Source organism: Condylura cristata, unplaced genomic scaffold, assembly GCF_000260355.1.
Source record: "Condylura cristata isolate star-nosed mole 26May11 unplaced genomic scaffold, ConCri1.0 scaffold00032, whole genome shotgun sequence".
Lineage (NCBI taxonomy): Eukaryota > Metazoa > Chordata > Mammalia > Eulipotyphla > Talpidae > Condylura > Condylura cristata.
In genome coordinates, this window is record NW_004567133.1 from 592516 (window position 1) to 607034 (window position 14519).

The 14519-nt window shown below is 42.3% G+C and overlaps 1 protein-coding gene across 3 annotated transcripts in view; it reads right to left on the reverse strand.

The window, feature by feature from the left end:
- Positions 1-20: 20 nt before the first annotated feature.
- Positions 21-14519, reverse strand: part of ZKSCAN1 (zinc finger with KRAB and SCAN domains 1) — a 34494-nt gene continuing 19995 nt past the window's right edge. Inside the window, exons 1-4 of one of the 3 annotated variants that reach the window (XM_012731768.1) lie at positions 9817-9861; positions 4669-5136; positions 4181-4370; positions 21-2334 (exon numbers count right to left, since the gene is read on the reverse strand). In XM_012731768.1, the coding sequence (XP_012587222.1) occupies positions 1496-2334; positions 4181-4370; positions 4669-5049 (1410 nt within the window). In that variant the 5' untranslated portion in view covers positions 5050-5136; positions 9817-9861 and the 3' untranslated portion in view covers positions 21-1495. Of the gene's footprint in view, positions 2335-4180; positions 4371-4668; positions 5416-9816; positions 9862-14519 lie in introns of those variants that run through there. The other 2 variants (XM_012731769.1, XM_012731770.1) reach the window with 2 other exon arrangements.

Below are 14519 nucleotides of genomic sequence, written 5' to 3' on the forward strand. Positions count from 1 at the left end.
AACTCAGGCCATAGGGGTGATCAAACTAAGACTTAACCTCTAGGCCACCAGGGAGGCCCTAGATCTTTGTGTCTTATAACAACATCCACTAGTGATGCCCACTGGCTAGGTGTCAGGAAGATAGGCAGTCCAGTCATGGGCCCATCTACCTGTCACCAAAGTAGGAGATACAGGCCTTGGGCTGAGCCGGGCTTATCTGGAGCAGCTCTAGCAGGAACTCTACACAAAGATAATCAGCTAAATTCTGAGGGGCCATTCACCATGGTAATATCTAAATAGGATAGCTCACATGAAATGTCAGAGGTGCTGGCAGAATATTCAGATCACTGGGAAGATACTTGAGTAAGAACAGTTCAGATTTCAAGAACAATCAATTGTTGTCCAGTAATGAGATCCTCACTAATCTATCTGGCTGGTGCATAAAGACTTACTAAATAGTTTAATCTGATTCTCAGATCACATACAGGGCGTCAGAGATCAGAACCAGAATATGATTATCTTGTTGTTCCTAATTCTGACAGGTCAGGTCTGCCTGTCAACTATGGCTGTGGCAATAGACAAAAGGCTACTTCTGTGACTACTAATCAGAGGTGGGGGAAAATGGTCATAGTATGAAGAAAAGCAGTGAAAGGAGGATGGAGCAAAAGCTGAGTTTCCAGGAAACAGGAGGAACTACTGACCAAGAGACATTATCAGATAGTGAAGGAGCTAAAGAAGTAAAAAACTGCAGTTGGAGGAAAAAGACACTATGGACTTTCGGGGTTTAGAAGAAGGAAGCATCTAGTCAGATTTTCAGAGTTTGGCAGAGTGAGAATATACATAACCAAAATCAACTGCCGCTGACCAAATGTTCCCTGTGGTGGAAAAACTGTGTTCAGTATGTAGGGAATATAAGCACAATGTAGACCTAGATGCAGCTACTCTACACATTTCAGCTCAATTTCCTAATACATATGTTCACAAGTACTAAAAGTTTTATCTACCTGAAAACCACACTTTCCAAAAGTTTAACCAGTTAGAATAGTTTTTTTTTCTCTAGAATAGTGTTCAATAACCAATATACTACTTATAATAACAATCCTGAGGCATTCTAAGATGTGAGTTTATTCTGAGGCAGATTAAATTTTGTCCAAAATGGCTCAATTCTTTACAAATCATAATTCTTGAATATATGTTAAAACAGTTAAACAGTTTTAATGTTTCTTCCTTAATTATACTGGATACACTATACAAAAGGCAGTGCCGGCATGATTTACAGGACTGGAAGTGTGGTGAGGGGAACCTGCCCCAGCTAGGAGAGTGAGGAATCCACAGACCCGTCAGGAACTCTAGCACCTCCCTCCTACTGTGCTGCCATCACCTGAGCTCTCATTCCGCAGACACCCCTTGATGTTGAGACAAAATCTACCACCAGGGTTTGTATCACAATCCTGGGCTTCTCCCTATCATTCATGTTCTAAAGTTGGAAACACCAAAAACAGAATGCATACATCAGTTAAAGAGCCTCTCCCTCTCCAGTGTGGACTCTCTGATGCTTGGAAAGATTTGACTTACTACAGAAGGTTTTCCCACAATTATTACACCAATAGGGTTTCTCACCAGTATGAATTCTATGATGTTTATTAAAATTGGAGCTGTGGTTGAAGGCTTTCCCACACTCCTTACATTTATATGGTTTTTCCCCAGTGTGGAGTCTCTGATGAGAACTAAGACCTGCATGCTGACTGAAGCTCTTCCCACATTCATTGCACTGATAAGGCTTCTCCCCAGTGTGTATTCGATAGTGTCGAATGAGACTGCCTTTACCACTGAAAGCTTTACCACAATCTTTACACTGATATGGTGCCTCTTCAGTGTGCATTCGCTGATGTTTAAGAAGGTCTGAGCTCTGACCAAAGGCTTTTCCACACTTACAGTCATAGGGACGGTCCACCAAATGTGTTCTGTAGTGAAGGGTAAGGTTTGAGCTATGGCTGAAAGCTTTTCCACATTTGGTGCACACGTAGGGTTTCTCCCCAGTGTGTGTTCTCCGGTGTTTAGTAAGATTTGAACTATTACTAAAGGCTTTTCCACACTCAGCACAGATATAACGTCTCTCTCCTGGGTTTGGTTTAGTAGAAATTAATTCTCTACCTTTCTTGGAACCTGTGTCTTGTAGAGGTGTTTTTGTTCCTCTTTCCTTTTCAAGGTTTACCCACTGCCTTTCTAATCTGGCCTCACACTTACTGGCAAGACTCAAGGGAACAAAATCCCTTTGGAATCCTTCTGCATGAGATTCTCCAGAACTTTCCTGCTTATCTGCTGACTCCTCATTCTGGGTGTTCGATTTACAATCTGAAACAGTAAGTAGAATAAGGTCATGTCAGTTATTTCCTGCTGAGACTTAAAGAGGCAATACAATCATCAGGTCACATTGATGGTTTAGAAGGATGCCCATTACTGCGCATGACAGGTCACAACAACACACTGATACAGGTAACTCAACTCACCTTATCATACCACTTTCACACAAGGCCCTATCAGAAGCTGCTTTGGTAAGATAAATATGTGGCTCTTCTGCCGGGAGAAGAACCTCAGATACAAGGCTATTAGCTAAAACCAAAAATACTGGGGCAATAGCAAAGGAGATGGGAGATGTTTGAGCAGAAAGAAATAAGCAAGAAAGATTACTGAAGGGTTAAAGTTGATTAAGGAATAAAAAGGTAATTAAGGGAAAAAAGGCTTGTGGTAAACTCACAAAAACTAAACATAAAAGCAATAAAGGAAGTTATTCAGTCTATTTATGCTAGTCACAGATCCTTAATTCATGTGAATGAATGCACTTAACTCCAATGAGGGTCTAACTCTTTATCTTTTTTTTTTTTTTTAAGTTTATTTATTTATGCTTACAGAACTGGGGTAGAGGCCAGAGGTGTGAGAAGATTTACCAGAGTCAAAGTGAGGAGCAAACCAGGCAGACTGACAAAGTAACTGCTGAGGGGAGCAGCAGGCATGTCAGGAGAGGTCTGCTGAGCCACGTGGGGTGACCTCTTGAGGTGACTTCCAAGGCTGGATCACTTGCACCTAAGCCTGTTGCACAACCAGGGAGGGCCCTAACTCTTGATCTTTTAACATACATAATGATGTCTTATAACCCTTGTTATAAAGAAACATTATTGTTGGAACTCAGACTGAAGCAATGTATCTTTTTTTTAGAACATTTCACCAGACAGTTACTCTTCTTAAAAGTCATCTAAGCATCCACATACACAGATAAAGGGAGTAAAAAATTCACTCTGGAAAAGGAACCCGCTGAGAACTTCACCCTCCATGAGTACAGGAGCCTCATCAACATGGCACTTTCCTCCATGCCCCATTTCCTTGTCCTGTCTCTCTCCATTCTCTGTTCATTTCCTTTCTTTGTCAGGAATAATGCTTGGATGCTTCCAGGCTCACTCCCTACTTGCTGGAGACTGGTGACTACAGACACAGTAGCAAAAATCCCTTTCATTCTCCATGATGAGCAATCACTTGGCTACACGTAGACTTCCCTTCAAGTTGTCATAAGCAGTATGTGGGAAATAGATAACTTGATAAAAGTTAGGTTTAGGGCCAACCTGGTGGTGCAGGGGTTGAAGTCTTGGCTGTCAGGCTACCCCAGACACTGTGGCATCCCAGTTGGGAAGCTGACCCACATGGTGCAGCAGACCTCTCCTGTTTTGTTGGCTGCTCTTCCCTTGGCAATGTATTTCAGTAGATTTGCTTCCCCACTCTGTCTCTGGTGAATCCCCTCAACCCCCATGCCTCTGGCTTATACGCCAGTTCTTGTATGCATAAAAAACCACAAATCCTTAAAAAAAAATTTAAAAACTAACATTACCTCAATAAAATATAAAAAAATCAATTAAACTAGATTAAATAAAAGGTTTAAAATAATTTAATGAGAAGTTGAAAAATAATTCACCAAGGACAACCTATATAATTCAAGGCTAACCCTAACAGATTCAGTAAATCATTAACATGAACAAGCACCATCTCTTTCTGGTTCATTCAAGCTGTCCACATCTCCATAAACAGCCCCTTTATTAAATTTCCTTTAAGGGACCCTTTAAGATTCTTACTGAAACACACCTAGAGAGGAGAGGGGACTCTGCTTGAAAGGCCTGGTACACTGATCAGAGGTCTGAGAGATGGTCCTTACCTTGAATCTTTCTCAGCTCTGCAGTGAAATCCTGCTCTTCGCCAGTCTCTTGGATGTACAGGGGTCCCCAAGAGTCATATTTGTTTGTGGTATCTATAGAATCGGTATGCATGCTACTTGGGGAGTCTTTCGTTGTTCCTGAAGATGGCATCTCCTCCCACACTGGCTTCTGTTTGTTTGGAGGTGAGACCTGGAAACAATTAGGAAGAGTCTGGTTTAAGCACAGTCCATTTAAGGACTAAATGAAAGAAAATCTCAGAATTATATATTATATCCAGGAAATTATATCCAGGAAAAAGAAAAGAAAAAAACATCCATCCCACTTCACTCCAAAGGCTAAGGGTTAGTATAGATTAGAAGAAAAACAGGAGGAAGCTTGGTCTCATTCAGTAGAAACTTCTATCCAGCTGTTCTTATTGTATGGGCAAACCCACTGCTGCCTGGACTATGTTCTTCCCACTCTCACAGACTAAAGCCTCCCAGCATACCTGCTGTCCTGGCTCATCCAGTTCTTGCTCCAGATCTTCAAGGAGGGTGACGGCCTCTTCAGCACTCTCTGGGCTGTGATCCTGCACCCAGGCCTTCAACTCCTGGGGCAGGATGCTGAGGAACTGCTCCAGCACCAGCAGCTCCAGGATCTGCTCCTTGGTGTGGATCTCAGGCCTCAGCCACTCACAGCAGAGCACTCGGAGCTGGCTCAGGGCCTCCCGTGGCCCAGGGGTGTCATTGTACCCAAATTGCCTGAAGCGCTGGCGGAACATCTCCAGGCTAGGATGGCATTTCCCTTTCTCCTCGACTTTCACAATCACAGGCCCCTGCTCCTGTGGAGGCTGACCCAGAACAGCGGCCATGCCCAGTACCTTGGTCATCAATACACCCTCACTAAAGACAGGGCTCTGTATAGCAGTAATATCGGTTCCTTTGGGTTGTTGGTTCTTTAGGACTACACCTTAAACCTAAGAAAATATGGTTACCATAAAATTACCAAAAAGAAAAATACTTTAAAATATCTTTATGACAAACTTTTAGCCTAAGAAATTGTGAAAATTATGTACCATAAAACTACTCATAGAAATCACTGTTCAAAATCTCTGAAGTCAGCTCAGGATCTCCCACTTTGATTTTACTTTGTCTCCACTCTCTAAAACATATAGTTATTATGGGCCTCTCTGAAGGCACAGTGGTTGAGTCTCAGCACTATCACTGAGGCGGCCTGGGCTCAACCCCTGGGCAGGCAGCTGACCCACATGGCGCAGCTGTCTCTCACCTGCTGCTCCCTTCAGCAGTGTTTCAGTAGATCTACCTGTTCTGTCCCCCACTCTTTCTGGTGGGTCCTCTCACTCCCCTGTGCCTCTGGCCAGTGCTTGTATGTACAAATAGATAAAAATAAATCTTTAAAGAAAAAGTATAGTTACCATTTAAAAATTAACTTTAACTTTGCTCCAAAAGCTGTTTTCAGAATCTTATGACTCTTGACATTTTAACAGGCTATTTACTGACCAAATGCAGTCTGTCTAATCATAAGACCATTAACTTCAATGTCAAATACTCATTAGGCCCTCCCTGGTGGTGCAATGGGTTAAAGCGCAGCACTGCAAGCTGGCCACAGTTACTTCAATGAGTTCAATTCTCAGCTCTGGAGGTGACCCACATGGCGCGGCAGACTTCTCCTACTCACCTGCTGTTCCCCTCAGCAGTGTACTTTCCCACTCTGCTTATATACTCCCCACTCTGGTGAATCCTCTCACCACTCCTGCACTTCTGGCCTTCACCCCAGTTTTGTATGTATAAATAAATAAAATATTTAAAAAATATTTACTCGTTAAATGATTCAGCTGGTCAGCATAATCAAGTGTCATGTTAGAAGACTAGAATTAACTAGTATACTTGAGTGACTGAATATAATTAGTGATATAATTTTGAGTTTCACTTTGATCCATCCCTCCATCCACATTTATAAAGTACATTTATAAAGGAAAAGAGAAAGGAAAAAAGAGATGTTTGCATAGACCTGGGGAGGGGGTAGGGCAAAATCCACCATATTTGAGCTCTTAAATGTCTTTTACCTTTAGCTTTCACAGAAAATATTGTTTAAATTTTAAATATTCCAAATATTGTTGATCACTTAATGAATTAGAATACAGAAAACACCTGTAGTAAATAGTGAAATCTGTTCATTCAACATTTACTGGATGCTTGCTATGGGCTCAGTGCTAAGTAAGACAGCTCCACTCCTCTCCTCTCATGGAGGGTTCAAGTTAGTAGGAAAGACAGAAATAAACAACTAAATAGAAAATAGAATAAGCCTGTTATTGGCATTCATAAAGTTATTCTGAAAGAAAAACACAAATTACTTAATCTTACATGCCCTATAGCTGGATTTCTGAGCACGTTTTCAAGCCTTTTGCTTTGTTTTTAATGTCACGTAAGTGTTCCCATACTGGATTTGGATCATACAGAGCATGAAAATTCCAGTAGCACAGAAAGTCAAATAGATAGTAATCTACATGTGTGTTTGTTATATGAGATTATAACAATAGTAGAGGCCATAAAAAGGATAATATAGCTTCTAAAAGCTGAAGATGAGGCAATAGGAATTGGTGATACTCCAGACTTAGGACATTTAAAAACCAGAGAATGCTAATTTCTAGCATGCACATCAGTTTTGACAGAGCTGATTAGATAAGCACTTGAAGACTGAAAGTCCCTCTCACACATAATCACAATGAAGGAAAAAGGACAAACCATTAACAGTGGTAATTCTAGATTGCAGAATTAGGATGGCTTCAATTTTTACATTCTTTTGCTAACAATTTCATTCCTTAAAAAAGGGAAAAGCTCAGGCAAACAATATCAATTCCAACCCCCACAAAGCCCCCCACAAATGTACATTTATGCTGTTATCTTTTACATTAGGTGTTTAGGTTCACACATCAGTAAACACATGTAACTTTGGTTTTATGAGAAACTCACTAGTACTCATCTGCTAATTAGTTCAGAATTCTAGGGATATGAATTCTTGGACTCATCTCCACTGTACCCCAATTCTGAAATATCCTATGAAATGCCCACAAGTGTTCTGACAGAATAGACTGAAATCACCATAGTCCACTTCCTCATGCTGTCCTCTGCACCCAATGAACTACTAAAGCTCTCAAGTTTAGCATTATTGGAAAGCTAGCCAGGGAGATGCACTGCGATCAGTCTCCTATTAATAAAGACTCTCACACTAAACACTAAGTTCCTAAAAAATAACAGATGTGGCAGTGCCAAGAGCATCTGCAGATATGCACAAAAGCAGGCCTCCTCATAATGAAATAACTTTTCAGATGTGGTTCTAAAACATCCCCCTCTAGCCAGAGGAGGACACAGCAAGAAGACATTCCTGTTTGGGCTGCCCACTTTCTAAAATCTGCCTGGGAAACTCAGCAAGTCATGGGGAATTCCAACACAGCACCGGCAGGTTTTAATTTGCACCCACATTCTCACAACTGCTTTATTTATTTATCTTCTCAGTTCCAGACTTGCAGGACCAACAATACACTGATACTGCCACCAGGATGTCCAATGGCACTTCAAGTTCACATCTAAAACATTCCCAGTTTCCCTCCCAAAACTGCTTATCTCTGTTAACAACTCCATTGTTGTTCACTGACCTAAAACCCTGGCCACCTCTGACTCTTTGACATTCTACATACAGTTCACCAGCAAATCTTGTTAATTCTATGTGTAAAGGACCCAGAGCTCAATTACTGCTTACTGCCTCCAACACTACTATCCCAATCGATCACGACTTGCCTGAGCAGTGCAGTTATCTCCTAATTGCTTGTCCCGTGCTCCCTCAGTCTGTTCCCCACACAGCACCATGACCTAGTTAGAATAGAAGTCAGATCACTTTATGCTCTGTTCCTTTCAAGGCACAGCATCTCACAAAAGACAAAGCCAAACCATCAGAAGGGCCAAAAAGGCCTTGTAAGATATAGACCCCTGTTGTCTCTCTCATTTTCTCCTTCTTTCTGTCATTCCACCCAAGGACACTACTCCCTAAATACATTGGCCAGCTTTCACCTCGGAGCCTCTACTTCCTCTGCCTAAAACTTCCTCCAGATACAAGAGTCTCTCTTCTCTCACCTCTTCAGGTCTGTGCTGAGTTACTGCCTCCATAATGCAGCTATGACCAAGCTGTACACCATTCTCCTGCAGCACAGAACGTTTTATCCTGGGAATCTACTCTTTTCTTCTATAAAACTTACCACACAAATACTTTTTATTTCACATCCTGCTCGGCCCCTTCCCAGTCTTTCAGACAACTTGCACATAATTTCTAGATGGCAGGAACTTTTTCCCCCCTGAGCAAAGCCAGTCATTTCACATGTTAGTTCTAAGTTTTACTTAGAAGTTATCTCTGAATTTTTCTTAAATATTCACAAAATCAAAATGCACGTGGACAGGAAAGCAGGCTTTGTTACTAACACACTGTCTTCAACTCCAGCAAAATATTTCTTTTAGGTTATCTAGCAAGTTTAGCTCAAGAGCCCCATCTAGCAAAAGTTCACCATCTACTATAAGCCAAAGGCCTTTGTTCTGTTCCCAGCTTTTTTCCCTCTCATTTTATGCCAATTTCCCAATTTATATGTCCTTACAAAATGGCCAAATCTTTTCTGGTACAGTCTGGGCATAAACAAATCAAATTATCATAGCTTCTGACAATTTAATGGAACAAATAGTGCTAGAATGCCTTTAGTACGTTCATTCTGTACCTGAACACTTCTACGCCAAGTCAATTTGATAGACTTTGATATTGAGGCACAGAATTCTACTATTGGGTAGTCTAGTTTTACAAGATTTTCTTTAAAATGAACCAAATTCTGCATCCTTTTTTTCTTTTCTTCACAGACTCTAGTCGAGTGCTAAACTAGTAACTTCTCCTGAGCGGCCTTCCAGTAGCTGAAAACAACTGTTTTACCGCTTCACCCTTTTCACCAGTTCTTTTACCACTGCCTCATGAGTTTCAAAGTACCTCACCCACTAGATTACCTTTCTTTTGGCAAACTATAGAGAGCATTCTAAAATGTTTTTCTGAACCTGAGTAGCTTCCTTTATGTGCATACTTTGTACTCTGAACAAAGCCCAAGGAGACCATTTCCTCCCTTGGATCGAAGACCACCTAGAGCTTCTAATGAGGGTCAGTTTCTCACAAGGGGAACCCAACATCCTCGCGCGTGTTTCTATCATTTAGCCCTGAGTTTACACCTCCCGTCCAGCGGGAGAGTGGAGTGGGGTGGGGTGGGTGGTGGGGAGAGTAGGCAGACAGGTCAGACTGACAAACAGCGCGGCTCAAAAAACAAAACAAAACAAAAAATGAGAAAGCGTCAACGCTACTCTTACTCAGCTACAGTTTCCAGACTTTTAAGAGAAAGTTGGGAAAGCTGGGGGTGGGTACTTTCCACAGAGCGAGCGCCTCCACTATCTGGGGCCGCGCAGGGGCAGGCGGCTCCTCCCCACAGCTCTCTCAGGACAGGTCTGCAGGGTTCCCACGGGCCACAGCTGCCTAACCCACTCCTTCTCCTCCTCAAACCCTATCGGCCGAGGCTCCCGCTTTCGCCCGCCACGCGAACCGAGGATCAGAGGCTCACCGTGAGTCAGAGCCGCCCGGGGCGCTGGGACTCCGCGACGCGCAGGCGAGCCGGCGCGACCGGACGTGCGTCACAGCCTCGGTCCGCCTGCTCCCCTCTAGGAATTCGGAGGGCTCGCGTCTCGTTCCGTCTTTGTGGACTTGGAGCCCCTCGCCTGGCCCACCCAGCGAGAGCGTGATTCACTTCTGTCAGTCCTGGGTCTCGGAGGCAGTAGTCTGAGTTAGCCCAGCCGTTGGGACTTTTGCGGATTCTAAAATTCCTGGGCGAAAATCTTAGAGGCTTCCCTAAGCCCATATGCCCTAAGTCAAGGAGTTGGTAAACCTGTTTATAAACCTATAGAAAAGTTTACCTGCTGTACTTGCTTAGCTGACGGTTACCAGACTGAAGAATATGTTTCCTATCTGCCCCGCCCCACCCCTACTGTGGCCCCCACTGACTTTGCTTTTGCCCGGTCCCTGAAAATTGATCTGCACATGGAATTCCCTGTCTAAATGTACCACACATTTACAGAAATATGACATTTCCTTCTGGTGTTTTTTTTTTAGGGTCATTTACACATTGCACACACATACCAAAATGGAAAGATTAGTGCACCCCTGTACCATTAGCTTCAACAGTTATCACATGATGTTTTTTCCTTCACACACGTGTACTGATTAGACATCTAAGACCGGCACTTCTGGACGCCCGATGCTGAGCTCCGGAGAATTTCCTTCATCTTAGGAGAAGACAAAGTGAATGAGGATCAAAGCAGTCCAGGTTTTTCAAATATGTGAAATGTTATTATTTAAAAAAGAAGTTCATCTTAGGGAACCCTAGAGGATAGAACTAAACCCAATGAATGGGAACAACTAATAAGTTCAACACAAGGGTGGACTTACTGATAGATTTGTTCAAAAACGGCCACTTCTTGGATCATCTTGTATGCTGGGTATACAAGATGTGGTAGAATCCTGGGTATAATGACAGAGGCTTTGTAGAGTGAGTTGTTGGGCTATATGACCTTTAACATCTTCTTGCAGCTTGCCTAAGAGTCCTGTTAGTTTTTCACTTTCCCTTCAACCTAATTTTTATACTTGTTCACATTTACCACTCTCCACACACCTCCTTGGAGTATTTACTATGAGCCAAGTACTGTGTTTAGCATTTGGCTTCCATTCTTTTTTGCTACATTAAAAACTACACTCAAAATTAGTACTTTAGGAGGCCTTCCCTGGTGGTGCAATGGGTAAGGATGCAGCACTGCAAGCTGGCCACAGCTGCTTCAGTACCAATTTGATCCCTGACCCCAGAGGTGATCCTCATGGTGTGGCAGACCTCTCCTGACCAGCCTGCTGGCCCCTCAGCAGTGTATTTTATCGATCTGCCTGTTCTGCTCCCCACTCTGTCTCTAGTGAAACCTCTCACTGCCCTTGCACCTCTGGCTTGTACCCCAGTTCTGTATGAATAAATAGATAAATCTTTTTTAAAAAAATTAGTGCTTTAACACAATTATGTATCACATAATATAACAAATCTTTGTTTGGCTGGAATGTTCTACTCCCTATGGTGTTTACGGAAGCTGGGATGGCTGGCATTTGGTGTTCGCCCATGACAGAAGCTCAGCTGGAAATGTCCACCTGGGTGTCTGTGCTCTGGCTGAGTCCTCAAGGTTGTTTGGGCTTCCTCACAGCATGATGACCAAGTTTCCCAAAAGGATTATTTTTTAAAAAATAATATTAAGTTTATTTTTACATCATTTTGTGCCTTTTTCCATCTCAGTCGTAATCCCCATGGGCTTCCCATCACCAAATCACCCATCTGCCATCACCATAGTCCAGTGCACTTCCCCCCAGCCCCTGTTTTTATCCCATTCCCTATTCCACCCCCGTAAAATGTCTCTGGTACATCGTTGTTCATTATTATTATTATTATTTTCTTGCCTGGTCCTTTATACTCCTGCTATGAGTGAAACCATCCAGTATTTTTCCTTTTCTTTCTGGCTTATTTCACTAAGCATGATCCCTTCCAGCTCTACCCCTGTTGCTGCAAAAGTAGTGTGTTTATTTTTTTTGGTTGCTGATAATATTCCATTGTGTATATGTACCATATCTTTTTAATCCAGCCATCTATGTTTGGGCATTTGGGTTGTTTCCATGTCTTTCCAATTGTAAATAAAGCAACAGTAAACATGGGGGTGCCAGTGTCTTTTTCAATCAGTGTTTCCATGTCTTTTGGGTAGATATCTAGGAGTGGGGTTGCTGGGTCATATGGAAGCTCCATTTTTAGTAGTTTGAGAAACCTCCAAACAGTTTTCCATAGTGGTTGTACTAGTTTGCATTCCCACCAGCAGTGCAGGAGCGTTTGTAAAGGGAGTATTTTTAAGAGGTCAAGATGGAAATTGTAACATTAAACCCAGCATTGGAGGTCACACAGTATCATTTCCACTACATTTGATTGTTAAAACAGGTCACTGGGCTAGATTCAAAAGAAAAACAGATTATCTCTTGGTCATACTGCAAAAGAGTATGTGAGATAGGAGATAATGTGACAAGATTGTCTGTAAATAATCTTAGTAGATATATAAACAAATAATTATAGTTGTAGTCAAGGATAATAGATCATTAAGTGGTCACTGGATGAATATGTCACTGTCATGTATGAACATGCTGCCCTCTGACAGCCTGTGTGTTTCTAACTGTTCCTGTGACTGGAAGCTTACTGCTTTAGACAACAGTTCCTTCTTTGGGGCTGTTCTACATGCTAAAATTACTTTAAATCAAAGCAAAAACCTGCTTTCCTGGAATTTCAGCTCATTAATCCTAGCCTTGGTTTATCCTTTTCTCTCATAAAATGCATATACTTGTTGGCCCTCCCTGGTGGCACAGTGGGTTAAAGCACAGCACTAAGAAGCGTAAGCCATTTCTGCATGAGTTCAATCCCTGCCTGCCCCGGAGGTGACCACATGGCGAGGCAGACCTCTCCTGACCCGCCCGCCGCTCCCCTCAGAAGTGTACTTCTTCGATCGGCCTGTTCTGCTCCCGTGTCTCTGGTGAATCCTCTCACCCTCCGCATCTCTGTGGCCTGTACCCCAGTTCTATATGAATAAATAAATCTTTAAAAAAATGCATATACTTGTTCCTTGCTAGGCTTTCAAAATATATGAAAACTACCACCTATGATTTTCCCAATGATCACCCACAGCTGTTTCATAATCATATCTCAAATTGCTTCTGAATCTTGGGGTTTTAAGTATCTGAACAGACAGTAGGTGCTGAGAGGCCATAGTTCCTCCTTTATACCACTTTCATTATTCAGTTCTCTTTTGGCTTAAAAAATTATTTGGATTCTCATCTCTTTAGAGGGATGGGTTTGGGGAGCTCAAGCAGAAGGATGGCCTCTGATTCTGATCTCCTTTGCAACAGCAGTTTGTTTGGAAAAACTCCCAGTCTCTGGTGTAGACTTCTCTCCCTCTCTCCTTTTCTAACAGGACTTTCAGGGTTCTCTCTAAAATGGCTGCATTCTGGATATTCCTGGCTCATTCTCCCCATCACTTATTTGTGCTACCAAACTATGTTTGGCCGGTAGAGGGTGACAAAACCTAGATTTCTACTAGAACACAGCTGGGCAAGCTCCTTGCTCCTTACACTTCTTCCATCTGGAGCTCACATGTACTGCATGTTAGGAAACTTCTAAGACATCTGCTAAAGAAAATGAAAGGAAAAGACAATAAAAGTGAAGTCATGCAGCCAGACAACCCTGTGGCTTAGGGCTGGAGCTGTGTTGCTAATGAGCTTAGGGAGATTTGGATCTGCAATTTAATTTTCTGGAAAATGGGCATCAGAATACAAGTGCTATGACTAGAGTATTTGGAGAAAGGCTAAATGATATCACATAAGAATAAACTAGCTATAAATAGTAAGGGCTTTTCAATATTCAAAACCCTTTGCTACAATATTATTTCTGATCTTGTTTTAACTTCAGTTCCTCCTCCCCACAAAGGAAAAAACAGTTCTATCTATGGCGGATCCTTTATTTCCATACTCCCCTTCTCAATAGGAGAGGGCAAATTTTCCTGTCAAGTTGTTTACATGAGAAGTTGCTAACTTTCAAAGGGGAACCCTTGTTCATGAAAGAATCCAATAAATATTTGCTTCATTTCAGAGTAGATCACAATATCTATTGAAAAGCTAAGCCCTCTACTGTACAAACTTCCTTCTCCCGAGCCCTCAGTGTACACCATCCATACCTGAATGCCTGAACTGACTGCAACCTCTGATCTGGCTGGCTCTAGAAGGTTCTTTCATCCCCGGTGGATGCTTCACGAGATGCTTCTGGTCGTACAACTTGTGCTCTGCATAGCCCTAAGGGCCATCATTCAGTGCAGTTATCAGGGAGATGTATAGTCACAACTTGCCAGCAGGCAGTAGTCAAGTGTCCTAAGGTAGGGGACACCTTGTTTCAATTTGTTCAAAATCCTGGTAACCACAGGTAGAGCTGTTCTTCCTCTGGCTCACTCATTTCTGGATCTCCTCTATTATGCCTAACACTTGGCACATGTTCACTGAAAGGATTTAGTTCTATTTCTTGGAATCAGGCGAAACAAATCCCCCTACTAAGTATTCCTTAAATATTTAAGGTAGAGATTAAGTTTCCAGTGATGGTTCTTGTTGCACACGTCAGGTGGTTTACCATGCTGAAGGTCATTTAAGATGTGGAATACA